The sequence below is a fragment of the Papio anubis genome, chromosome 16 (genome assembly GCF_008728515.1).
Source record: "Papio anubis isolate 15944 chromosome 16, Panubis1.0, whole genome shotgun sequence".
NCBI classification, from domain to species: domain Eukaryota; kingdom Metazoa; phylum Chordata; class Mammalia; order Primates; family Cercopithecidae; genus Papio; species Papio anubis.
Genome location: NC_044991.1, coordinates 30,501,883 through 30,529,750, shown reverse-complemented (window position 1 = coordinate 30,529,750; position 27,868 = coordinate 30,501,883). Strand labels below are relative to the sequence as shown.

The window sequence follows — 27,868 nt, the reverse complement described above, 5'->3', positions numbered from 1 at the left end:
CAAGGAGAAGTTCTAGCAACATGGAAATATAGGAACAAGGACATCCAAAAACCAAGACGAGGCGCCACTGAGCCTGGCGCAGAAGAACATGGAGAACCCAGGAGAAGCCAGGGTGGGCTTAGCCATTCTTTGTCTTCTGCAAGTAACAGCAACTCTGGGACAGGGTTTCTCCTCTTAGGATCAGCATGGCCACTGTGTGAAGAGCTACAGGCACCTGGGTGGCCTGCAGGGACCAGAGTTATGACCCATGTGCCGCCTCTGTGATCCCAGCTAAGGGAGCAGCAGCAAGCTGTCATTGGGTGTTGCCACCATTGTCCCTTTGCTGTTTTCAGGAAGGGTCTGTGAGAGCCACCGTCAGGGCTGTGGGGAGGATCTGGGAGGGTGTAGACCACACTGTGTGGCTCACTCCCCACATTTCCAAATGATACGGGAGAGGGGCAGGGAAGTGCTGGGAAGGGAAGTCCCCTGGCAAGGGCTCCACCCCTGGGCCTGTGCCTACAGACCTAGGTGAGGACAGGCACTCCTGCATTCATGCCCAAATGCTGCATTTCCCAAGACCACCCTGGCCCGCCACATCCCCATTCTGTGCCTATAAAAACCCCCAAGACCCTAGCAAGCAGAGACACAAGCAGCTGGACGCTGAGAGGACGTTGAGAGGACGTCGAGGGGAGCATGAAGGTGGAAGAGCACCCCGACAGAGGCTGGCATGCTGGCAGGCCATCGACCAGCAGAACGAGGTGGAATCTGGCCGGGCAGTTGGAGGACAGCCCAGGCCACCAAGCAGACCGACTCCAGGGGAAAACCATCTTCCTTCTGGCTCCCCTATCTGCTGAGAGCTACTTCTACTCAATAAAACCTTACACTCATTCTCCAAGCCCACGTGTGATCCAATTCTTCCATTACACCAAGGCAAGAACCCAGGATACTGAAAGCCCTCTGTCCTTGCGATAAGGCAAGCATCTAATTGAGCTGACTAGTACAAGCCACCTAGGGACAGCTAAACTGAAAAAGCAGCCTGTAACACACACCCACTGGGGCTTCAGCTGTAAACGTTCACCCCTAGACACTGCCGTGGAGCCGGAGCCTCACAGCCTGCCTGTCCATGTGCTCCCCTAGAGGTTTGAGGCGTGGGGCACTGAGGAAGCGGAACACGCCCCCATCGCATGCCTTGGGAGGGGATGAGGGAACTTTTCCCGTTTCACACCTGTTTTCCCCATATGACTGAGAAGTTTTGTTTTGTTTTAAAGTCAGAGTCTCACTCTGTCACCCAGGCTGGTGCCATCACGGCTCACTGCAGCCTTGAACTCCTGAGCTCGAGTAACCCTCCCACCTCAGCCTCCCCAGTAGCTGGGACTACAGGTGTGCGGCCACCAGGCTTAGCTAACTTTTTGTAGAGATGGAGTCTCACTGTGTTGCCCAGGATGGTCTCGAACTCCTGGGTTCCTCCTGCTTCGGCCTCCTGAGTAGCTGGGACTATGATTTCCTCCTTTTTGCACTCCTCTGTGCCAGATTTCTTAAAATAAGATCTGCTCCTCTTGTCGCTATATCAGGAGGATGGGCTAGTTCCAGCAGTTAATGGGGTGGGGAGGTGAGGGACTTAAGCCAGGGGCAGGAGGAGCTGCCCTGAGCACACCTGTGCTTCTGTGGGGTGGGGAGGGCTGTGGAGGAGGCAGGCACTGGCTACACAGCCTACCCAGCCATACACAGTCCCCAACAAGGGAGGGCCTGTCTCAATTTGGGCTCAAAAAGACCCCTCTGGGGAGAGTGAGGGGACATCAAGGGCAAACGACTTGAGCAGGCCAGTGAGGGCAGGGGCAAAAGATGATGGTGGGGCGCGATGAGGGCAGAACCCAGGGCAGTCCTGATGCCCCACTCTGAGCGCTGCAGGAGGGAGTGGGAGTGGCAGCGCCTTGAACCACATCCTGGGTGCAGGGGAGCGGTGAGCCCTGGACCTAAGCACCAGAGTTACACACCATGTCCACCTGGCCTGGGTCCTCAGCCTGGGGCCGCCCCTGCCTGCGCCTGTACTTGGAGCCTCCTACAGACACCCATGAGCTTTCTGCCTGGCATCTGACTGCAACTTTTGTTTCCAGAAGGAAAGATGTTAGGTTTGGGCAAGTGTGGCCACCCAGTCGGCCGAGTGGGGTGGGAGTGCGGCTCCCTGGGCGTTGTCTGGGTGCAGTCCAGCGAGGCTTTCTCCCGCCCAGTCCGACGGATTCCAGGTGGGAATGTGGAAAGCAACTGTTTTCCCAGGATGTGCGAGGTCTCCAGACAGGCTGCCCCCGGAAAAGACAGATGCCGCCCCATGGAGAGAGCCGAAAGCCAGGAGGAGGGTTAGATGGCCTTGAGCACAGGGGACAAGGGGCCGGGGGCAGCGCAGGCTGACCGAGTGCTGGCTGGCGCCCTGGGGGTGGCTGAGACCAGCGCATGGAGGACAGCAGGACAAGGGAAGAGCTGACTCAAACTCCTGCGGCATTCCTGTGGGTCTGCAGACCTTGGGTCCCGGGGGAGGAAGCACACCCCTCTTTCTGACATAAATACAACTTGTAACAGGTTTTTGGCAGATTGGCAAGAAAAGTGTATGTAGCTCCTAATTGGTTATTTAAATGCAATGAACAAATAAATGCCTGTTCCTATCTCATTATTTATGTACTGGATCTGCCTGAAGACAGAATGACTCTCCTTGGGCAGAGGCCAAGCCCAACTGTGCGTGGGGGCCGCCCTGCCCAGTACCAGCCCCAAAGACAGTTGGGGCACAGGGAACGGGGAGGACTTGGCAGTGGGCATGGACAGTAGCCCCCACATGTGCGACCCCTACTCCATGGTATGTCCTCCCCACGCCTTGCCCTCGGGCCACCACACCCCACTCACCAGGCAGGACAGTCACCACTCACAGGCTCTTCTCTGACTTCCCTTCGGCTCCCCCATGAGCTGAGCCTCCAGCCACGCCCTCCACCACTATGACACCCTCCCTGCACATCTTGGGCACCCCTCCCTTGGCAGACCCTGCCTCCTGTGCCACTGGGGGTGTGGACACCACTGTCCAGCTGGGCCAGTCCTGTGTTACCAACACCTCTAGTCATTCTGGCCTAAATTCCACCTAACAGTGGCTTCCCTGCTTGGTGACCCCCTCATCCCCCTGGGTGTTCCCTAGCTCGTCTTTCTCCTGGGGACTGTGATCACCACCCTGTGCCTGCACCCACCCAGCCCAGCCCTGGTTCTGTGCCCTGAGACACCACCCTCCCTGCTGCCCTGGCTCGGCCCTCCCCAGGCCTCCAACTTCACCAGGGCCTTGGTCTCTCACCCACTGCCTCCTGCCAGCTGCCCCGGAGCGTTCCTCCCACTTGGGTCTAAGGTCCTCAGGGCCTGAGCAGTCATTCCCCTGCCGGCCTCGGGCCTCCATGCTTGGCCATCCCATGCTGCTCTCCTCCATGTGCAGAACTGTGCTGGGTGTCCAGGCCTCCAAAACACCGGCCCCTCCCCCAACGCCTCCTGATTCTCCCTCTGCCCTAGGAGGATGGCTCATCAGCCGGGCCACCCCGAGGGGACAGGCCCAGGCCTAGCTGGCTGTGCACCAGCCCCGGCCGGTGGAGCTGCCATCGGGTGGGCAGCTCCATGGGGTCCTGTGGGTGGGCGCAGGCGCCTCCTAACCAAGTGCAGGGGATGAGCACAGCTGTTTGGAGAACATGGGGCCTCAGGTGGGCTGGCTCTCACCTCGTCGCTGCCCTTCCCTGGCACAGCAAGCATCCAGCGTGGCTGGCCCCCGGCCAGGATGCTGCTCCGGCAGAAGCCCACGCTCTCCAAGCGCACGGAGTCCACGACAGCATTCCTGCCCTCCGCCAGGTCCCACAGGCACAGCTTCAGGTCTCGGCCCTGACTGCCAGACAAAGAGGAGACAGGCCTGAGACTCCCCTGGACAAGTGTCAGCTCCCGTGGCCCCTGCGGCGGAAGGAAGGCAAGGCCACGTTTCCAGAGAGCGGGTGCCGTGAGCTTGGATCACCGCAGGTCGGGAGCCTCAGCTGAGGAAGGGCCTCACCGCTCTGGCATTGACACATGAGCCAGCACCAAAGTGTCCGAGGCCAGGACACGCAGTGGACCAAGGCTGTGGACCGACGGCTGCCCAGCGTGGCCCCGGGGTGGGGGACACCAAGCCTGCAGTGCTGCACAGCACAGACAGCAAACTTCACTGTGTGCATCCTAAAACCAGCAAACACCCAGGGTGCCAGGACCCCAGGAAGGACTGCAGACTGACAAGGGGGAGAACAGAGGGGAGCCAACCTGAGGCGTTTTGGGGTAGTGCTCATGACTAGATGCTTATGAGGTTGAAGACAAAAATAACTGTGCAGAAACTGCTCCCGTGGGTGAATTAGTTTCTCAGAGGAGTGCAGGTTACAGTTAGGGATCCTCTCCACGCGTACACCTGGTAGAACAGATGAGGAAACCAGGGGTGGCTCACGGGCTCGGGGTCTCACCACAGGGAGATGTGACAGAGAGGCACAGGGAGAGATGGGCTGGCGGAGTCAAATTAGAATTGTAAAGTCAAGACGAGCAACGAGTGGTCAGATGCACAGACAGAAGTGAGTGCAGACGGGTGTGTGAGCACAGGTCACCCTGCAACCCAGGCGCCTCCCACTGCTGTCCGCTGAGAACACGACACCTAGCACCAGGTTTTGGTTTCTTATCCTGTTCTCCAAAGACAGGAACCAGGGCTCTGGAGAAATGGCTGACTCCAGGACAGAGTGGAGGAAAACCAAGATGCTAGTCTCAAGCATCGTGTAGTGCCAGGCAGTGAGAAATGCTTCAGAAATAAAATAAGGCTGGGTACAGTGGCTCACGCCTGTACTCAGCACTGTGGGAGGCCGAGGCAGGCGGATAACCTGAGAGGTCAGGAGTTCAAGACCAGCCTGGCCAACATGGTGAAACCTCGTCTCTACTAAAAACACAAAAAGATCAGCTGGGCGTGGTGGCGTGCGCCTGTAATCCCAGCTACTTGGGAGGCTAAGGCATGAGAATTGTTTGAACCTGGGAGGCGGAAGTTGTGGTGAGCCAAGATTGAGCCATTGCACTCCAGCCTGGGTGACAAAGCAAGACTCTGTCTCAATAAATAAAAAATAAAATAAAATAAAGACTGGGTGAGGTGGCTCACACCTAAAATCCCAGCACTTTGGGAGGTCAAGGCAGGAGGATTGCTTGAGCCCAGGAGTTCCAGATCGGCCTGGGCAAAACAGTGAGACCCCTATTTCTACAAAAGACACAAAAATTGGCCAGGCCTGGTGGTGTGTGCCTGTAGACCCAGCTACTCAGGAGGCTTCGGTGGGAGGATTGCTTGAGCCTGGGAGTTGGAAGCTGCAGTGAGCCATGATGGAGCCACTGCACTCCAGGAGACCCTGTCTCAAAAAATAAAATAAAAATAAAAAAGGAACAGGGATGTCAGAGGGACACGGGCTCTGAAGCTGGAACAATCTGAGAAATCAAATAAATCATGGTGGTATTAGATTTTAGCTCAAAGAAAGAAGTAAATCTGCATGAGCCCATCCTCATGAGTGAATGTGCATTATGTATCAGAAAGAAGGAATAAACCTTCCTTCCAGCTTCTTATATTCCAATTAAAGTAGGAATCTGCCATGGCTGGGAGGGATGAAGGAAATGAGAACACCCCAGTAATAACTAGTGCAGGCAGAGTCCACAGATGGATGCTAAAATCAGCGGCAAAAGTGTAAGGGTCTCAACATATTGTCTAGGCTGGTCTCAAACTCCTCGGCTTAAACGATCCTCTCGCCTCGGCCTCCTGAGTAGCTGTGACTACACTCCCCAGATGTTAGTAATTTCTGCGGTGATTGTAACACAGGGCCACACATCCTTGGCGCTCCTCCCCCCAGGAGGTGGAGCTTCATTTTCCCTTTGCATGTGGACTGCAACTAGTAAGCAAAAGCTATACCTTGACAGTGGAGTCAGGCAGACACTTCCTGCCCCAGCGACCAGGGTCGTCCTCGCCAAGCCATGGGCCATCAGGGACCCATGTGCTCAGCATGGACGCCAGGATGATAGGATGAGAAACCTCACTTCTGTGGGTTTCTTCCCAACACCCATCACCCCAGTTTTAACCTGAGAAAATATCAGACAAACCCAACCTGAGGGGTGTTCTACAAAACATCTGTGCAGTAACTCTTCAAAAGTGTCAGCTAGGTGTGATGACTCAGGCCTGTAATCCCAGCACTTTGGAAGGTGGTGGTGGGAGGATTGCTCGAGCCCAGGAGTTCAAGACCAGCCTCGCTGACATAGTGAGACTCCATCTCTACAAAAAAATTTTTTTTAATTAGTCAAGCTTGGTGGCGTGTGCCTGCAGTTCCAGCTACTCAGGGGGCTGAGATAGGAGAATTGCTTGAGCCTGGGAGATTGAGGCTGTGTGAGCTGTGATGATACCACTGCACTCCAGCCTTGGTGACAAAGCAAGACCCTGCCTCAAAAAAAAAAAAAAAAAAAAGACCAAAATGTTGAGGTCACGAAAATAAATGATCACACACCCAGAAGGGACTAAGGAGACGTGACAGCTCGAGGATCCTGGAGCAGAAACGTCATTGGTGGACAAACAGAAGAAATTGAAACAAAGTCTGGGTCCCAGTTATTATCATGCACCCATGTTCTGCCAGAAGGGCTGTGCGGTGTGCGGCGTCCACGCCAGAGAACTCAGCACCACAAAGACTGATCTGGGCAACTCAGTCGCTGTCCAAATCTCCACGGGGGTTTTGGAGAACCTGCCAAACTGATATCAAAATGTACCTGGACATTTGGAGCCCAAAGACTCGCACAGCCCCCGGGGCTCTGCTAGGCAGCAAGGCTCAATGTGACACTGCAGGGAGGCCGAGATGGGGGTGTCCTCAGCATGAAGAGGGCCAGGGCCAAGGGAGGGGAGATGTGGCTGCACACCACGCTCACAGGGAGGGCATCCATGTGCGCCTGCGGGGAGCGGAGGACTGACTTGTCTTTCCAGGAACTTTAACATTTTTTTCTTTGAGACAGTGTCTTGATCTGCTGCCCAGGGTGGAGTGCAGTGGGGTGATCACAGCTCACTGCAGCCTCAAACTCCCAGGATCAGGTGATCCTCCCACTTCAGCCTCCCAAGTAGCTGGGATGACCAGCGTGTGCCACCACACTCAGCTAATTTTTGTATTTTTTTGTAGAGATGAGATTTCATGATGTTTCCCAAGCTGGTCTTGAACTCTAGGCCCAAGCATACCTCAGCCTCCTGGCCAAGGGTGAACCCCGACAGCCCGCAGTCATCCTGGGGCGTCGTGGCCTGTGTGGGGTCTCGCGGGGCACACATTGCATTGCTGTGGGCCCCAGCTCCCTCTGACCCCTGCACGGCCCCTTCTCTCTCCCTGTCTCTGCCTTTCTCTCATGTCCTTGCACTCCTTCCTTCCCTGGTGACAAGGCCCAGACCCATATTTCTCAGGGGACACCAGATGATGCTGCCTCTCCTCAGTCATCACGCTGCGAGGCACCCGACGTGCCCTGCCCACCATCGGGGGTGTCAACCCTGGTCGCCTGGTCAGGACCCATCATATTCAAAGGCTCATCACCCCAAATTCTGATCATTCATTTTAGTGCTCATATTGGCCTAGGCTAATGGGAGCCCCTGCAGGCTGGCTCAGAATCCTCTGACATGTGGCCATCCGTGAGATGTCCAGACCTAGAATCTGTCATCTCCCGGGGAACCCTCACTCCACCGGGACACACAGGCATTTAGAAGCCAGGACCTGGGTGTCCAACTGCTCACAGCTAGAGCATGCCCTGGCCGCCAGACCCCTCCATACGCAGGCGAGGGAACACACACACACCTCCCACGCATGCACACAACACACAATCACACACACCACACACCTCAGACACACCTCACATACATACACACCACACAGGCATCTCTCACACACACAACTTCCATACACAAACCTCACACACACAATACACAGGTTCTTTTTCACTTTCCCCCTTCCCGTGTTGGTAACTCTCCTCTCTGGGCAGGGACAACCCTGGCCTCTGTTCTCCTGCAGATGTTCACTGACACGCTCAACCAGTGAGCCTGCCCGCCTGCTCTCACCAACCTCCCGGCCTCCCAGGCTGCCGCTGCCACACCACTCCCCTGACCCTGCTTCTTTAACTGCCTGGATCCCCTTCCTGCCCCATCCAAGGGGCATTGAGGTGGGGGAAGGCAGGACCGCTGGGTACCCACGTGGAAACACAGAGCCTTCACTGCACACCGTAGTGAATTCCAGCTGAACCATGGACCTACAAGGGACAACAGCAAAGCTCCGGGGAGACACGGAGAGAGGTCTCTTGGACCTCGGCGTGGGAACTCCCTGCAAGACACAAAGGCACTCTCCATAAGGAGAAAGTCTGGCAGACTTGAATCGACTCCATTAAAATGAGTAACCTTTGTTCATTAAAGACACCATTAGGGGCCATGCACAGCGGCTCACGTCTGTAATCCCAGCACTCTGGGAGGCCAAGGCAGGCAGATTATGAAATCAGGAGACCGACACCGTCCCGGCCAATATGGTGAAACCCTGTCTCTACTAAAAATACAAAAATTGGCTGGGCGTAATGGCGCATGCCTCTAATCTCAGCTATTCGGAAGGCTGAGGCAGGAGAATCGCTTGAACCAAGGAGTCGGTGAGCCGAGATCGCGCCACTAAACTCCAGCCTGGTGACAGAGCAAGACTCTGTCTCAAAAAAAAAAAAAGTAAGAAAAAGGAAACAGCGACAGCTGACTGCAGCTACATGCAACACAGGGAGCTCATGGAGATAAAGCTGAGTGACAGAAGTCACACACAGATGCTGTTCCTTATTTCTCTACACTTTCAAGGAAAAAAGCAGATGAAACTAGTCTATGCTTTTTAGAGACAGATATTCAGAAATAAAGCAAAAATGAGGCATGAGGGGCTACTTCCTGGGGCATGAGGGGGCTACCTCCAGGGAGAGCAGGTGGCAGCAGCTCGGGGTTCGGAGGCTCGGGGGCCCTGCGCTCTACTTCCTGACTGGAAGGTGGTTGCTCAGGTGCCCACTCAGCCATAATACAATGCTCTGAGCACACTTGTCTTGCGCTTTTCTGTGAGTACATTATACTTCACAAGAAAAAAGATAAAAATACACCCTGCTGAGGTGGCTGTCGAGGGCACAGGTGCGTCCTTGGCATGCGGGAGGCTGAGGGCGTCCTCCCACCTCCCATCGACATGAAAGCCATCACTTCCTTCAAGGGCCACTTGGAGAGACTTGGCTTCCAAACACAGCTGAGCGCAGGCCGGGTGGCGGACCACAGGCTCTAGTACAGTGCAAACGCACCTGGCACTCCACACCTGCAGTCTCCATCCACAGACCCCCTGACCCGTGGCTGGCCCTGCCTGGGAAGCGGCCACTGTAGCACCATCCCAGCAGGAAGGGGAGGCGCCCTCGAATGCCAGCTCCCAGACTGCCCACCAGGCCTGGCACAGCTCCCGTCTGCAGGACAGCCTGATACCACGAGGCACCTACGCAAGGGACCACCAAGGGCTACACTGTGGCTGAAAGCTCAGGAGGACCCTTACAAACAGCAGCTCCCGATGCACATGGCCTGGTGGGGTTGTAGAAATGAAGTCTACTCTGACAATCAAAGACCAAACCCACACTGAGGCCCCCTGCACCAGTGGTGGGGGATCTGGGTCGTCTTGGCCAGTACGCAGGCATGACCACAGGGGGTTCTGCAAGCACATAGGCCCAGGGTTCTGCAAGCACACAGGCCCAGGGTTCTGCAAGCACACAGGCTCAGGGCCTCTGCTCTCCAGGACAACCCTGGTGCCTCCGTCACCTGCAGCCATCTCCCAGGTGGTAGGCACCGCATGAGTCTGGCACAGACATGTTTTGCAGACTGGTGGGGGCCAGACAGGCCTCATTCCCCGGGGACTGGACTCCACAGTGCCATGAACTAGGCACCGAGTCCAGAGCAGGAGAACGGGCTTGTCGTTTTGGAGTTCTGGGCCGTGATGGTGATGGCACGGAGTTCCCTGAATATGAAGCAAGGCAAATCCCAGGACAGCAGCAGGCCCGTGCTCAGAATTCCTGGGCTGGTGGCAGCAATCCCCACACAGGGGCAGATGTCACTGTGATCAAGGACAATAGCCTGCTCCGGCATCCAGGCGGCCCAAAGGAGGACTTGTTGCCAGCTGCCTGCAGGCCTTCCCTGTCCCACCATACCCTGTCCCTCCCACTCCCCATGGGAAGCAGAGAAGCCCCTCAAGCACCTGCCCCTGCCTGCTGCTTCCTGGCCTACCTCCGGCCTATTGTCCTAGCCCCATCACTTCCACAAGACCATGGGGGTAATGTCAGAACCCAGCATTGGGCTAACCCCCAGGGGCTGCCCCTCCCTGCTCTGCTGCCAGCTGCCCAGCACCCAGCCCCACTGTCCCTCACCACACTCACAGGCAGGACCTCCAGGGCCTCAGCACATGGGATCTCCCCAACCAGGAATGCCAGGCCCTCTTGTTCCCCCGCCACCTCCTGCTCACCCAGTAGTGCACCAGCGTGTGGAGCAGGGCCCTGTGAGCCAGGTAACCTCAGGATGAGGCTCTGCCACCCATCAGGAGGATGGTGTCATGGCCATGGGAGACCAAGCTGCAGAAGGGTCCACAGAGGTGGCCCTGAGACCTGGGCCCATGGGATGGAGGCAGAGGCTCCTCTGAGGAGAGGCCTGGGCTCAATGTGGATCCCTGGCCAGGGCGAGCTCTGCTGAAGGCACAGGCTGACACTGCAATGGCGCCACAGCCATCCTCATACGTTCACTGGGCTCTTCCCAGCAGACACCTGGCCAGACAGCACAGCAGTCATGGAGGGTAGGGTCACACTGTCTCAGGATGGGCAAAGGGCTCATGAACCGTGGGGGCACCCAGAAACCTGCCCTTGCGCTAAGCAGAGGCTAGAACAGTGGGGTCTGAGTACCAACGGGGACAGGCCACGTCTGTGGACCCTTCCTGCGGAGGCACAGTCTGGACAAGTCATGCCCAAGTGATGTGTAGGGGACAGAACACACACGTGAGCTTGGGGCCCTGAGGGAGGAGACTGCAGGGGCAGAAACCATAGGAGACACTGCAGGGGAGACTGGATGGGGAGATGGCCCTCACTACCACGCCCACTTCAGGAACACAAAACACACCGCTGTGGGACAGCATTACGCGCCCTAGCCCTGTGCCCCGCCCCTGGCCACTCAACCGCCATCTTGCCGGCCACATAGCCGTATGTGGCACATCAGGGGTTGGGTCCTCTTGGGAAGAGTCAGGTGCATTGTCATAACCTAGTGAAGGGACACACACAGCCAGGGCTCAGCTGCCAGAACCCCCAGTTCCCAGGGCCTCCACCGGCACCGTGTGTGACCTGCCATGCTCATGGCACACGGCTCAGGCAGGAAGGGCAGTGGACAGGGAGGCCCTCCTTGGGACCACTGCCTGCATCTCTGAGCCTGTACTTTGTCCCATTCCCCTCCCCTCAGCAAATGCCCTCACCCCTGCCCAGTCTCCCAAGCCACAACCCAGTGCCCTTGTGAAGGCCCTCCCACCAACTTGCACCTGGGCTCACCTCAGATGTCACCAGCCCTGGAGCTCTGGCCTCCTCAGCTGGCACCTCCTGGCTCCAGCTTGGAGCATGAAGGGTCCAGTGGAGATGGTGGAGATGCAGAGGCAGACCTGCCTGCCTCCCCACGACGAGGGGCTGGTCCTGCACACTCTGCCCTTGCTGCGGACCCTCTTCTGGCCCCTTCTGGTCCCCCCACCCCGTTCTGCCACCCAGTGATGGACACTAGGGCCTCCATCAGAGAGTTCCTGACTCCCCCGAAGGCTATACCTGGCTCCCGCACCTTGGAGACCCACCTGAGGAGCTGGTGCCCCTGGGGCAGCATCTGCAGCCAGGTTACACACTGGCCCCCGTGGCCATCCAGGGTGGTGACCGCTCTCCGTGTCTGCAGGCTCCAGATGTGTACCAGGCCACTCTGAGACCTGTTTCAGACAAGCCGAGCAGGGCGTCAGGGGGCAGAAGGGTGTGCTGAATGCTCCGGGGCCAGCCTGGAGGCCACATTGTGGGATGAGGGCATCTAGGCTGGTAGAGCTGAAAAGCCGACAGCTCTAAATATGAACTAAGGGGCAGACTGGCAAAGCGCTCCTGTTCCAGAGAGGGCAGCGGGGGACCCTCAGGAGCCTCTAGGCGTGACTCAGGCAGATCTGCTTCTCTGGAGGTGGGGGAAGCCATGCCGCAGAAATGCATGCTGGGTGGTCTTGCCTGCTCCTGAGTCTGTAACAAAGAGTCTGCGTGTCCCTGCCTCCCCCAAGGGACAGTGTGTCTGTCTGGTGGGTGCGAGCCTGGCTGACGAGCAGTCCATGCCCCTTGGCCAGCACCCTCAAACAAGTGCTGGGCTCCTTGCTAGGTCATGACCTCCTGACTTGGCCCTGGGTGGCCTGGGGCTGGGGCCGCAGCTACTCACCCTGAGAAGAGGACCGGGTGCCCCTGAGCCTGGGCTCCTTCCCAGAAGTGCAGCGCATGCACTGGTGACTGGGTGCCTCGGAGGACAAACTGGGGGTCTGGAGGCGGTGGCAGGCAGGGGGCCGCCATGCTGGCAGGATGCAGTTACCTGGGCACCAAGGGAGGGCGTGTGAGTGACTGCGTCCCTACTCCCATCCTCTAGGAAGGCTGCTCAGGCACAAAGGTGCTTGAGACACTGCCCCTGCTCAGTGTCCCTGGCCCTCTGCCCCTCCTGGGAGAGGCACCCCTGCTCCCCAGACATTGATGAATGGTCTGTGGCTGCAGAGGCACCAGTTTCCTGCACGGCGGTGAGCCCAGCAGAGAGCACGGAGTTCACCCTTCCCCCACTGCTGGGGGAACCTGGGAGCCCCATGGATGCCAGCCCTCCTCGCACTATGCCTGTTGGCCTCTGCACCTGACTGGTGCACCCGCTTGGGTCCCATCTGAGCCATCCCTGGGTGGGCACAGCAGTGTCCAACATTCCTTCAGTCACCATGGCCTCCAGGCCTTCCTGTCCACCACTGGCTGTGCCCTCTGGCTCCCCAGATCCCAGCAGCCACACTGGTGCTTTCCCTCTCTGGCCATCTGCGTGCTGGGACTGCTGGTCCTGCCACTGGGCTTGGCTGAGTCCCACCCTCTGTCCAGGCCTCACTCCAGTGTCTCTCTTGGGAGCCACCCTCCCTCCCCGCTGGCAAATCCAGTCTCCTTTCTTCTCTCATCCCTGCTGCCACCTCTGCCCATGGCCAGCTCAGGGATCAGGGATCGGGGGAAAAGAGGCATGCAGGGTCCCAGGGGGGCTGTTAGGAGGAGCCTTCCTCTCACATCTGCTGGGCCCTGGGCCTGCCCCACCACAATTTCTAACTGCCATCACCACCCTGTGAGGCGGCAGCACCCCTTTTCCACTTGGGGAAACTGAGGCAGAGAATAGTCACTGAGCTGCGCCAGGCCCCTGGCGCTGAGGCCTGAAGGACTCTAGGGTTTCGTGGCGCCACTGAAGGGCAGAGTGGCCGGGGCAGAGTCGCCGTGCGGCTCCTTGGGAGAGCTGCGGTCACCAATGAGCAGCTGCTCCCCGGACCACTGCAGGCCACCACTCACCCAGAGAGGCTTCCCCGGTCCCTGCCCAGCCCACCCAACCACTCAGCCCTGCAGAGCCTCTCACTCCACCTCAGCCCCACAGCTGGCTGCTCTGTGGGGTGGCCCTGGAGCCAGAAGCGACCCGTTCCACGTCTGTCTGCCTGCAGGCCCTGAGCTGGGCTAAGGCACAGAGGGAACGGCCAGGAGCAGACCACTGGGTGGCTGGGGCAGCCTGTCACAGGGGGCCTCTTCCACTGGGCTCTGGGACAGTGGGACAGGCCCCGGCCCAGTCGCCTACAGCCTGCACACAGGGCAGGAAGGATGGCCCACGGCAGCCACAGCCAGCAGAGGGACTGGGGCCAGTAAAGGACCAGGGCAGGGGAGGTGGGAAGGACTCTTCCAGAAGGTGCTGGGTGGGAGGCAGATGGGGGCGCAGGTGCAGAGGCAGGAGTGCTGTGGATGTCTGGAGGTGGCTGTCCAGGGTGCCCCTTCAGTGGCACCACCACCGCCAAGCCCTGCCTCTTTCCTCCTGAATACACGCCAGCCCTCTCCTTCAGGAGAGGCAGCAGCAGCCCAGCTGGAACAAAGGTTCAAAACACCTGAGAAATGCCCCTGCCAAGGTGTCCTGCAGAGTGGAGGGTGGACAGCAGCCAGGGCCCGCACAGGCTGCATGGGGGAGGGCGGGAGGCCTGGGAGGGGCCAGGCAGTGACTCCAGGGCGCAGGTCCCCCCTGCCTGGAGAGAGACCTCGGGCAGCCACTCTACCTCCCGACCCTGCCTCTCTCAAGGGGTCCCAAAGACAATGTGGAGTTCCCTGGGATGTCCTTTACTAACTGCCAAGTTCCGTTTTTCCTTTTCTTTTTTGAGGGGGATGAGAGGGGTTTCATCCTCTCTCACCTCTGGCTGAAAGCCAACTGACCATGGCCAAACTTGAGAGTGGCTTCCAGGGGAGGTGGAGGGACCAGACCCCACACTGTTCCCAAGACCCAAGGCCCCTGCTCCAGCCTGGGATGGGGAAGACTCCTGAAGACGCAGCCGGGCCAGGGGCTGGAACAGCTGCCCTCAGCGGGTTGGCTTGGAGGACAGTTCTCAGAAGCCACCGCCTGCTCGTGCTATGCCTGCCAGGTAAGAAAGGCAAGCTAGTCAGGCAGACAGGGAGACAGGGCCCCAGCTCCAAGAGGAGCCAAAGAATGCAGACCCGGTAAAAGCACCTCCACCTAGCAGGAAAGCACCGAGTCCAGGATGGAGGGCCCCTCTCATGACTCCCGTCCAGGAAGCAGAGCCTGACAGGTCACCTCTACACAGGCTCCCCGTGCAGTCCAGGCACGGACACACATTGGACACACGCTATGCACACACATACACACAGGCACACACACGCACATGGTGCGCACACACATGCAAAACCCATGCATAGGACACATGCATACACATACATGTTCACACACTCATATGTGCACATACACACAGGCACACACACATGCACACATTCATACCTATACACACATACACACATGCAGACTCACACACTCAGGCACAGGCATTCACGTATGTGCACACACCTGCACACACAGCACAGAGAAGCACACACACAGACAGCACGGCGGCCTTGGGCGGTGCCAGCCGAAGCCCGGCCCCCACTTGCCACCTGCCTGGGGCCTGGCGGGAGTTTCCAGAACCTCACCAGTAGAAGGCTCATTCTCAGGTGATGAAATCAAGTTCTCCTCTATTGTTTCCCCAGAATTGCAGGGAACAAACCCGTCACGTTGTTACAACAACCAAAACGCACAGGCCAAAATGATGCATCGGCAATTAAGGGCTCCATCATTTCAAGTAATTAAAATAAATGCTTTATTTGAAAACTAATTAATTCTAGCTACATATTTTTCCCATGACAATATCCTAGGATTGCTTGATTTATGACATCTAATTATTCTTTATTAATTTAATTGAGAATCATCACGTTCCCCTATCTTGCCTGGCCCCAGGCTGTGGAGCGAAGGCCGCCCTTGTGCAAGGCCTGTGTGCGCCCAGCCGTCCTCGCGGTGGCCCCAGCCCAGCCCTGGCCCTGTCCTCCCGGAGGCAAAGGAACAGGAAACTTAATTCACAGAGCACAACTTTGGCTTCTGCCTGCTCTTCCAGGTGTCAAAGTGAGCCACATTCTTTGAAAAATGAAAGACAGTCTGATACAATTTGTGTAACTCTAACAGCCTTTCCAGAGAAGCCACAAACACCCCTGAAAGCCCCAGGGCACAAATGGACGACAACGGCATCTGCCTGCAATGTGCCACTGCGGAGGCAGCTCGGCAGGCCCCAGGGCTCTCCCAAGAGAGGTCCAGAGCGCTCCTCTGGGTGTGGGGACCAGCGGGCAGGTGCAACTGGCACAGAGGTCCACGGACACCGCACTCAAGGGAGGCAGGGGGAGGCCTGCAAACGTCCTGCTGGCACACACCCGCCCACACCTGCAGGGCCTTCCTCCCTACAGATGAAGCAGGCCTGGGGCAGTGGCGGGAGCCCAAAAACCACAGGTCTCTACCCAAGACATTCTCGGGCTTTTGGGGGTTCATACCAGACAGGCCTCAGCTCAGCCTGGGCCCCCGCCCTGCCCTTGGGCTGCACAGCCCTGTGCTCAAGTCCCCTAACCCTTCTGTGTAAATCAGCAAAGAGTACCACGAAGTGAGTCAATGTGGGGAGCCACCACCCAGAGAGGCCACTGGTACCACCCCTGCCCGCCCCAGCCCACCAGGTCCTGCCTGTCCCATTGGGCATGTGACAGTACAAGGACAGGCCACACAGGCTGCTGGGAGTGCCTCAAACAGGACCTTCCGCCCCGCTGCATATGTCACACAAGGGCATGGAAATAGCTCCAGCATCCCCCGAGGAAGCTCCATCCCATAACCAGCAAGACTGAAGACGAGGTCAGCACCCCTTTACACCAGGACGGACACCCTGGGCGGCCTTCTCCCAAAAAACAACTAAAGATGTTGATAAAAGTTTCTTAAAAGGCCAGGCATGGTGACTCATGCCTATAATCCCAGCACTTTGGGAGGCCAAGGTGGGAGGATTACTAGAGCCCAGGTGTTCAAGACCAGCGTGGGCAACATAGGGAGACCTTGTCTTTACAAAAAATAAAAATAAATTAGCCAGGTGTGGTGGTGTATGCCTGTGGTCCCAGCTACTCAGGAGGCTGAGGTGGGAAGATGGCTTGAGCCCAGGAGGTCAAGGCTGCAGTGAGCCATGACCGCACCACTGTACTCCAGCCTGGGTGATACAGCGAGACCTCATCTCAAATAAATAAAATAAAATAAATAATTATCTTAAAAATTTTTTTAAACACAGCCAGGCACAGTGGCTCAGGCCTGTAATCCCAGCACTTTGGGAGGCCAAGGCAGGAGGATTGCTGGAGGCCAGAAGTTCAAGAACAACCAGGGCAACATAGTCAGACCCCATATCTACAAAAAATAAAAATAAATTAGCCGGGCATGGTGGTGGGCACCTGTAAGTCTAGCTACTCAGGAGGCTGAGGTGGGAGAATCACTTGAGCCTAAGAGTTCCAGGCTACAATGAGCCACGATCACACCACAGCACTCCAGCCTGGACAACAGAGCAAGACCCTGTTTCTGAAAAAAATCAAAATCAAAATCTTAAATGCATCACTAAATTGACAAAAAAAAGTCTGAGCTGCCAGAGGCCAAACACTAAGTAAAAGTGCAACCTCAGGAGACCTGCCAAGCCTGCCGTGAGGGCATTTGCTGCACTAGTGACCTGGATTTCCAGCTCTGATGGCCTCTGGGGTGACAAAAGGCAAAGCTTAGGGCCCTCCTACGGTGGCTAACCTCCTAGGAAAACCCCAGTAGCTAGATGCTCGGTGTTAGGCTGAGCCAGCACTAAACCTACACCCACGGATGCCAGAAAAACACCAGTCCTCAGGTTTCAGCCCTAACTCACACCACCCTGAGAGATCCCCCACACCTCAGTCTGTCTTCTCAGAAGGAATCCACCTGAAACCCAGGCCTCAAAGAATTCACTTTAGAAAAAGTCCTAAGAAGTACAAGGTTGTAGTCAAAAATCACAAAAATCAACAAGGAACCATGGCACTGTGAGCGAGAGTCATCAGAGGCAACAGAAAACAGAACTAGACCCACAGAGCAGAGCACTCAGGTACACAAGGCAAGGGTGCTTAATGCTCTTAAAGAAACTGAGAGGGAACTGCAACTACAAGCAGAGAGCAAGGGAGGTGAAACGTCATCACACAGATCAGAAAAAGGATCCAACTTGGTGAGAGGTGGTTGGGAAGCAGGAGATGTGTGTTGTGCCACGGTATTACTCTCCAGACTGTTTACTGATCACAAAAGGAAAATGTGTACCTTCAATGGAGACATCTGGCTGTCACCACTTTCACCACTGAGAAAAGCTGGCACTGCCAATAATGAACAAACTGGCATTGCTTATCTCCTGCCGTGATGCCACAGACGTGGCACCATCCCTGTGTGTCCATGCCAACAATGCTCAACCTGAATCCAGCCATAAAGGAAACAATCAGACACATCCATACGACGAGACACTGGACAAGACTACCAGCTTGGACTTGTCAAAAAGGTCAACATCAAGAGAAGCAACCAAAGGAAGACGCCAGGTAACTTCCACATTAAGAGACCAAAGGGGCATGATGACCAAACACACATGAACCTTAGATCCTGGCTCTTAGATCAGATCCTGGATCAAAAAAAGGGGGCTATAAGGGATGTCTGGGGGACCTTTGTGGGTAATCTGAATATGGACTGCAGATAATGGGGTGTTATTAATTTCCTTGGGAAGGATAACCGTATTTTCTGTAAAGAATGTCTTTATTCCTACGAGATACATCCTAAAGTATTCAGGGGTGAAATGCTATAATGTCTACAATCTGTTTTCAAATGTGCCAAAAAAATTCTCTCTCTTAATATCTCTACCTATCTATGTATGAATATATAGGCAGAGAAGTAGCACAAATGTGGCAAAATGCTAACAACTGGTGAGCACAGGTGAAGGTAGGTGTACAGGTATTTATTTTACTACACTTGCAGCTTTTCTGTAGATATAAAACCATAAAGGCAGGCTAGAGGGGTGGAGAAAGACAAGTCTACACTGGACTCGTATCCAGAATATCTAAAGAACACAGAGGTCAACAGAATACAAAAGCAAACACCAAAAGAAAAATAAGCAAAAGGCTTGGACAGATATTTCACAAGCAACGTAAATGTCCAATACATATATGCAAAGATGTTGAACCTAATTAATAATCCTGGGAATGCCTGTCAAAACTACAATGTGATATAATTATACTCTCAGCAGATTAGCAAAAAATTAAACAGTCTGTCAAATGTTGATGAAGACAGAGGACAACTGGAACCTTCTACCAAGCTAGAAGGAGCACACACGGAAACGACCACTTTGGAAAACAATCTGGCTCTATCTCGCACGCCGTATGACTCAGCACCCGTACTCTTAGATAAACACCCTGAAGAAATTCTCACAAGTGTGTGCAAAGAGACTCACACAAGAATGTTCCTAGTAGTATTGGGTATAATAACAAAAACCAAAACCAACCCAAACAGCTAGCAGCTGCCGAAAGGAACACATTGGGTAAATTCGTATGATAGAATACTCCACAGAACTGAAAATGAATCAGCTCCGGTCTTACATGGATGAAGCTCAAAGTCGTAATTCTCATCAAGAGACATTAAGGGAGTCAAAACTGAAGTTACAGACAGAAATAAAATGTTCACAACACATATCTGTTAAAGGATTCATTCTCAGAATTTACTCCTTGACTCAGAATATGTCACTCAATAAGAAAAAGAGTGTGTAACACAAAGTAGTTCCAAAAGGCTAATATTAGAGATGGGCAAAAAGGTATACGGGGCAAACAGAAACAATAAGAAAGGAGGAGTTGAAATACTAATAGCGGACAAAGTTGAATTCCAGCCAAAAAGCATTAGACTTGACAAAGACAGATAGTTTTTAATTCTTCGTTGCAGTTTACAAAATGTTTTTGTTTTTGTTTTTTTGAGACGGAGTCTTGCTCTGTCGCCCGGGCTGGAGTGCAGTGGCCGGATCTCAGCTCACTGCAAGCTCCGCCTCCCGGGTTCACGCCATTCTCCTGCCTCAGCCTCCCGAGAAGCTGGGACTACAGGCACGGCCACCACGCCCGGCTAATTTTTTGTATTTTTTTAGTAGAGACGGGGTTTCACCGTGTTAGCCAGGATGGTCTCGATCTCCTGACCTCGTGATCCGCCCGTCTCGGCCTCCCAAAGTGCTGGGATTACAGGCTTGAGCCACCGCGCCCGGCCGCAGTTTACAAAATGTAACAGTTTATGGCCAGGTGTGGTGGGCTCACACCTGTATTCCCAACACTTTGGGAGGCTGAAGTGGGAAGATTACTTGAGACCAGGAATTCGAGACCAGCCTGAGCAACAGGGTCAGATTTTCATCTCTCAAAACAAATAAAAATTAGCTGGGCACAGTAGTGTAGTCCTAGCTATTTGGGATGCTAAGGAAGGAGAATTGCTTGAGCCCAGGAGTTTGAGGCTGCAGTAAGCCGTGATCACACCACTGCATTAAAGCCTGGGTGACAGAGTGAGACCCTATCTCAAAACAAAACAAAACAAAACAAAAAAACTATATATATAACAGTTTTTAATATCCATATATAATATATAATTAATATATATAACAGTTTTTAATATCCATGCAATATATAACAGAGATACCACCTTTATAGAGCAGAAATTACAGGAGATGCAGAGTCACAGAAAGAAGCCTACTAATGATTGGAGAATGTGACATACTACTCTTTTTTTTTTTTTTTTGAGACGGAGTCTCACTCTGTCACCGAGGCTGGAGTGCAGTGACGTGGTCTCGGCTCACTGCAACCTCTGCCTCCTGGGTTCAAGCAATTCTTATGCCTCAGCCTCCCGAGTAGCTGGGACTACAGGCACGCGCCACAACACCCGGCTAATTTTTGTATTTTTAGTAGAGACGGGGTTTCACTACATTGGCCAGGCTGGTCTTGAACTCCTGACCTCAGGTGATCTGCCCACCTTGGCCTCCCAAAGTGCTGGGATTACAGGCATGAGCCACTGTGCCCGGCCATAACATACTACTCTTAGTACAAGTCAGATCCTGTGGACAATAAGTAGGTAGATAGAAGATCCAAAAAATACAACCAACAAGGTAGATACTACAGATCTATAATGGAACTTTACACTCTCATAACAGAGCCTACGTCTTCTTCTCAAGGGTACATGGGACATGTGTAAAAATTGACTATATATTGGGTCGCAAAGAAATATCAGTAAGTTTCACAAACAAGAAATATTTATAAATAAAATTCTATGACTACAGTGCAATTAAACTAGAAATTAATAAAATAAACGAAAAGGTCTTATCAAATAGAAATTTTAAAACAACTTTTAGGTGAAATGGGATAACTGAAATCACAAATTTTTTTTTTTTTTTTTTTTTTTTTGTTTGAGACAGAGTCTCGCTCTGTCGCCCAGGCTGGAGTGCAGTGGCTGGATCTCGGCTAACTGCACCGCCTCGGGTTCACGACTCTGCCTCAGCCTCCTGAGTAGCTGGGACTACAGGCACGCCACCGCCTGGCTAGTTTTTGTATTTTTAGTAGAGACGGGTTTCACCCGTTAGCCAGGATGGTCTTGATCTCCTGACCTTTGGTGATCTGCCCGGCCTTGGCCTCCCAAAGTGCTGGGATTACAGGCTTGAGCCACCGTGCCTGGCCCCAAAATTTTTTTTTTAATGAAAAATACTACATACCAGTATATATTTAAAGCTCTGATCAGAAGAAAAGTATAGACCAATACCAGTTATGACTATCACACAAAAATAGTAAGTAAAATATTAGTAAACAGAATCCAATATCACATTAATATACAATAATCAAGTGGAATTTATCCTAGAAATGCAAGATTGGTTCAAACAGGGAATTTATGGATGCCCCACTGTATTAATAGATATAATGAGAAAAAGCATGTAATTATCTCCACAGATGCTGAAAAAGCCTTTGACAATATTCAATGCCCATTTTTTATTAAAATACATAAACAATAGAAATTGATGCATTTCTTAGAGATTATTTAAATATATATATATACATCCCCCTTGGTCCTAAATCCAACATATTATTTTATGAAGAAATATTGGGGACATTCCCACTAAGATCACAATGTCCACTATCTCTACTACCATTCAACATCGTAGTGGCAGTTTAAGCCTAAGCAATGAGACAAGAAAATTAGCTACAGGTTCAATGCCTGTAATCCCAGCACTTTGGGAGGCCGAAGGGCGGATCACAAGCATGTGATCGAGACCATGGTGAAACCCCGCCTCTCTACTAAAAATTGTAAAAAAAATTAGCCGGGCATGGTGGCAGGTGCCTGTAGTCCCAGCTACTTGGGAGGCTAAGGCAGGAGAATGGCAGGAACCCGGAGGCGGAGCTGCAGTGAGACGCTTCTAATGCACTCCAGCCAGGGGATAGAGCAAGACTCCGCCTCAAAACCCTGCCTCTCTACTAAAAGGCAAAATCCAATGGGCTGGGCGGCTGGGATGCCTCTGTGGTCCCAGCTACCGGGAGGCTGAGGCAGGAGAATGGCGGAACCCGGGAGGCTGAAAGCAGTGAGCGGGAGACCGCCCACCTGACTCAGCCTGGGCGACAGAGCCAGACTCAGTCTCAAAAAAAAAAAAAAAAAAAAAAAAAAAAAAAAAAAGAAAATTAAGTAGAGGTTTATAATCGGAAAAGAAGACATTAAACGATCTTCCTGTTGGGTATACTGGTACATGCCTGTAGTCCCATCTACTTGGGAGTTTGAGGCAGGAGGATTGCTTGAGCTCAGGAGTTTGAGGTTACAGTGTACTATGATCACACCTGTGAATGGCCACTGCACTCCAGCCTGGGCAACATAGCACGACCCCATCTCTAGAAAAAGAAAACAAAACTATATTCCAAATTATATGATGGCATACATGGAAAGCCCTAGAAAATCAATGATAAAACAGATTCTAATAATAAAAAAAGAAACTTCGATTGGTAGCAGGATGTAAAACTAACATAGAGAATTCAATAGTCTCTGTGTTATTTGTACACAATAACAATAACGAGCACAATATTACTTGTACAAAAATAATAACCAGTCAGAGAAAATTCCATTTATACCAAAGAAGATAAAATACTTAAGAATAACTTTAATAAATAAATAAGGAAAACCTACATGAAGAAAATGTTAAAATTCTCCTGGAAGACACAAAAGTAGATTTGAACAAAGGAAAAATAATCCTTTGTTCTTGGTTAAGACAATTCAACATCAACATAAAAGATGTCTCTTCTCCCCAAGTTAATTTATAAATTTAACACAACCCCAATAGAAACACCAGCAAGCTTCCTCATGGAGTTAGAGAAGTTGATATTAACATTCACTTGGATAAACAAAAATGTAGAATGCACAGGAAAACACGGGGAAAAGTTAGCTGCAAAGGAGCCAGCCCGATCAGATACTAACATGCACTAGAGTCTTTAGGATTAAAAGTTTAGTACTCCTGTATAGACAGATGGATCAGTGAAATAAAAAGCCTAGAAATAAACCCAAGTACATGTGGAAGTTTAATACATAGAAGGGGTGGTATCTCACATCACTGGAACAAAAATGGTTAACCATTTGGAAAAATGATAAAATCAGACCCATATCTTATAGTGAAATCCACAAGAATAAACGCCAAGTGAATCTGGGATCCATATGTAAAAAATAAACCAAGCACTAGAAGAAAACATGGAAGAACTGCATTAACTTGATTGTGGAAAAGGTTTGAGGTTTCTTATGACTCAAAATTTAGGTATAACAGTGGCTGGGCATGGTGGCTCATGCCTATAATCCCAGCACTTTGGGAGGCCGAGACTTGAGGTCAGGAGTTCAAGACCAGCCTGGCCAACATGGTGAAACCCCATCTCTACTAAAAATACAAAATTAGCTGGGCGCGGTGGCATGCGCCTGTAATCTTTGTACAGCAACTTGGGAGGCAGAGGCAGGAGAACAGCTTGAACCCAGAAGGCGAAGGTTTCAGTGAGCCCAGATCATGCCACTGCATTCCAGCCTGGGTGAGAGAGCAAGACTCTATCTTAAAAAAAAAAAAAAAAAAAAAGATACAATAAAATAAAATGGATAATTCTGACTATAGAAAAATAAAACTTTTTTGGCCGGGGACGGTGGCTCACGCCTGTAGTCCCAGCATTTTGGGAGGCCGAGGCGGGAGGATCACCTGAGGTCAGGAGTTCGAGACCAGCCTCCACATAGAGAAACTCCGTCTCTACTAAAAATACAAAATTAGCTAGGCATGGTGGTGCATGCTTATAATCCCAGCTACTCGGGAACCTGAGTCAGGAGAATTACTTGAGCCTGGGAGGTGGAGGTTGCGGTGAGCTGAGATTGCACCATTGCACTCCAGCCTCGGCAACAAGAGTGAAACTCCGACTCAAAAAAAAAAAAAAAAAGAAGAAGAAAAGAAAAAAAATTTTTTCACGCCTGTAATCCCAGCACTTTGGGAGGCTGAGGCAGGTGGATCACAAGGTCAGGAGATTGAGACCCTCCTGGCCAACATAGTGACACTCCATCTCTACTAAAAATACAAAAAATCAGCCAGGCGTGGTGGCGGGCTCCTGTAGTCCCAGCCACTCGGGAGGCTGAGGCAGGAGAATGGTGTGAACCTGGGTGGAGGAGCTTGCAGTGAGCTGAGATTGCGCCACTGCACTCCAGCCTGGGCGACAGAGCGAGACTCTGTCTCAAAAAGAAAAAAAAAAAAGAAAAAGAAAAATTTTAGCTTTTGCACGTCAAAAGAAATTTAAAAATTAATATCTTTAAAATATAAATAAACTTTTCAAAATTAAAGAAAGACTAAAAACTCAACAGAAAAATGGGAAAAAGAGATGAATAGACAATTCACAGAAAAAGCTATGAAAATCAAACATATGAAAAGACGTTCAACCTCAAGCTTACTAATAGAGAAATGTAAATTAAAACTACAGAAAAGCTTCTTGTTCTGGCAGGATGAAGTAAGCTCATTACAGCCTCTCTCTCAGGCTGACTGCAACTAAAAACTCTGTACAAAATATAAAAAGCAACTGCCTAAGGCTGGGCACAGTGGCTCACATCAGTAATCCCAGCACTTTGGGAGGCTGAGGTGGGAGGATCACTTGAGGCCAGGAGTTCAAGACCAGCCTGGGTAACATAGTCAGACCCTGTCTCTATAAAAAAATAAAAAATATTAGCTGGGTTGATAGCGTGTGCTTGCAGTCCGAGTTACTTGGGAGACCAAGGTGGGAGGGTCACTTAAGCCCAGGAGTTGAAGGCTGCAGTGAGCTTTGATTGTGCCACTGCACTCCTCCCTGGGCAACAGAGCAAGATTCTGTTGCCCCTTTAAAAAACCCAAAAAACAATTCTCTGAAAACAGAAAAGTGGGCAACAGCAGCCAGCCAGATTTTGGAGGAAAGCAAAGCTTAGGACAGTGACCTATACAGGGACACGTTTCCTGGATTATTTGTATGTGTGTTTTGGGGTGCCGCCCTGTGGTGGGCCCTGGTTGCAGAGCTACCAGGCAGCAGTGGCTAAAACTTGGATAAAACTCCAAATTTCTGGATAGAGATACAGAGAAAAAGTACCCTATGGCCCCAAGAATGTGAGGGGAAACCTTGAAGGTTTACTGTCCCCGTCTCTCACGGTGGTGCCCCGGGGAGGGCCTTGCACCCAGAGCCCAGGGGAAAGGTGACTGGGAGAGAAGCTTGTCTTTCTGGTCAGGGGAACCAAGGAAAGGGAACCCTGCAGGATGGCAAGGGGGGAAACTACAGAGTGGGGAGAGCTAAAAATTCCCCAATTCTGCGAATAAATACACAGAAGCCTCAAGTTCACCCCTGAGCTGTGTATACACAGGGCAGACCCAAAGCAGCACCAGCTGTAAGAAGGGAAGTAAATCACCACTCACATCTCAGGCTGAGCCCTGGGTGGCTGATGTGTGAGACAGAACCAAAGCAGCATGTCAAAAGCTCTGAAAATAAAAATGAGATTAAAATCACAGCCCATGGAGGGCGAGACGTAGCTTGTGCAAATCTAACTGGGTTGACTGCCTGCTAGCGCCAAACTCAGCTCTCTCTGGACGACCCCACATAATGCTCAACCCAGGATATGTCTAGGATATCATCCAAAATTATTCAGCATACAAAGAACCCGGAAAATGAGACCAGTTCTCAAGGGAAAAGGCAATTTACAGATGCCAACCTTGAGAAGATTCAGATGTTGGAAATATCTGATAACAATTTTAAAGCAGCTTTATGATTATGCTCCATGAGGCAAAAATAAACATCCTTGAACTGAATGGAGGGAAAGGATCTCTCAGCAGAGAAATAGAAATTATTGTTTAAAAAACCAAACAAATACAAATTTCAGAACTGAATAATATCTGAAAAAAATCAATAATGGAATGGAAAATGACAGAGTGACATAAAATGGGCCAGGTGTGGTGGCTCACATCTGTAATCTCTGCACTTTGGGAGGCCAAGGTGGGAGGATGGCTTGAGGAGTTCCAGGCTGCAGTGAGCTATGATCGCCACCGTACTCCAGCCTAGGCAACACAGCAAGACCCTGTCTCTAAAATAAAATAAAATAGGCCGGACGCAGTGGTTCACGCCTGTAATCCCAACACTTTGGGAGGCTGAGGCAGGCGGATCACTTGAGGTCAGAAGTTCGAGACCAGCCTGGCCAACATGGTAAAACCCTGCCTTTACTAAAAAAATACAAAATTGGTCAAGCTGTGGCTCAAGCCTGTAATCTGCATCTTCTTTGGGAGTGTCGACGGTGGATCACAAGGTCAGGAGATCGGTGACCATCCTGGCTAACACAGTGAAACCCCATCTCTACTAAAAAAATACAAAAACCAGCCGGGCGCGGTGGCGGTGCCTGTAGTCCCAGCTACTTGGGAGGCTGAGGCAGGAGAATGGCGGAACCCGGGAGGCGGAGCTTGCAGTGAGCTGAGATCCGCCACACCGCACTCCAGCCTGGGCGACAGAGCCAGACCTCGCCTCAAAAAAAAAAAAAAATAGCTGTACTAGCCGGGCGTGGTGGCAGGCGCCTGTAATCCCAGCTACTCAGGAGGCTGAGGCAGGAGAATTGCTTGAAACTGGGAGGCGGAGGTTGCCGTGAGCTGATATCATACCACGGCACTCCAGCCTGGGCGACAAAGTGAGACTCCGTCTCAAAGGAAATAATAATAATAATAAAAATAAAAATAAAAATAAAAATAAAATAAAAGAGTGAGTGAAATTATTCAATACAAGATCAGAAAGAAAAAAGATTGAAATAAGTCGTTAGCATAGCAGGGACTTGTGGAATAACAGTAAAACGTCTAACATTAAGGGCAGTGGAGTCTGAGAAGTAGAAGAGAGAAACAGATTTGGACCAAAAAATTAATTGAATAAATAATGCCTGAAACTTCACAAACTTAAAGACAAAAGCACATATGTTTAAGAACATGATGAACCATAAACAAACCACAAGATAAATTCAAAGAAAACCATATTAAAACATCGTAAGTTGCTGAAAAATAATAATGAAACCATGGAGGCCAGAAGAATGGAACATCTTTGTTAAAGAACTGAAAGAGGCCGGGCGCAGTGGCTCATGCCTGTAATCCCAGCATTTTGGGAGGCCAAGGTGGGCGGATCACAAGGTCAGGGGATCGAGACCATCCTGGCTAACTTGGTGAAACCCAATCTCTACTAAAAACACACAAAAAAATTAGCCGGGCGTGGTGGTGGGCGCCTGTAGTCCCAGCTACTTGGGAGGCTGAGGCAGGAAAATGGCGTGAACCCGGGAGGCGGAGCTTGCAGTGAGCTGAGATCGCGCCACTGCACTCCAGCCTGGGTGACAGAGCGATACTCTGTCTCAAAAAAAAAAAAAAAAAGAACTGAAAGAAAACAACTGTATATCCAGCAAAACATTCTTTGGGAATGAAGGTAAAATCAAGATTCCCAGATGAGAGAAATGAGAATTTCTTGCCTCCAGATCTGCACTAAAAGAAATGCTAAAGTTCTTCAGGTTCAAAAGACATGATACCAGAAGGAAATATGGAACTTCAAGAAGGTAGGAGGAGCAATGGTAAAACGTGGGTAAATATTAAAGACAGTTTTATCTCTTCAGTAAACATGTATGAATGTTAAAATC

At 51.9% G+C, this 27,868-nt stretch overlaps 1 protein-coding gene across 3 annotated transcripts in view; it reads right to left on the bottom strand.

The window, feature by feature from the left end:
- The window catches only part of GNB1L (G protein subunit beta 1 like), a 69,286-nt gene that overhangs the window by 20,328 nt on the left and 21,090 nt on the right, over positions 1-27,868 (bottom strand). Inside the window, exons 1-5 of one of the 3 annotated variants that reach the window (XM_021921365.2) lie at positions 11,892-12,002; positions 9,842-10,833; positions 8,231-8,357; positions 4,279-4,420; positions 3,715-3,877 (exon numbers count right to left, since the gene is read on the bottom strand). In XM_021921365.2, coding sequence (XP_021777057.1) covers positions 3,715-3,877; positions 4,279-4,420; positions 8,231-8,357; positions 9,842-9,874 — 465 coding nt within the window. In that variant the 5' untranslated portion in view covers positions 9,875-10,833; positions 11,892-12,002. Of the gene's footprint in view, positions 1-3,714; positions 3,878-4,278; positions 4,421-8,230; positions 8,358-9,841; positions 10,834-11,891; positions 12,018-12,499; positions 12,647-27,868 lie in introns of those variants that run through there. The other 2 variants (XM_021921366.1, XM_003905223.3) reach the window with 2 other exon arrangements.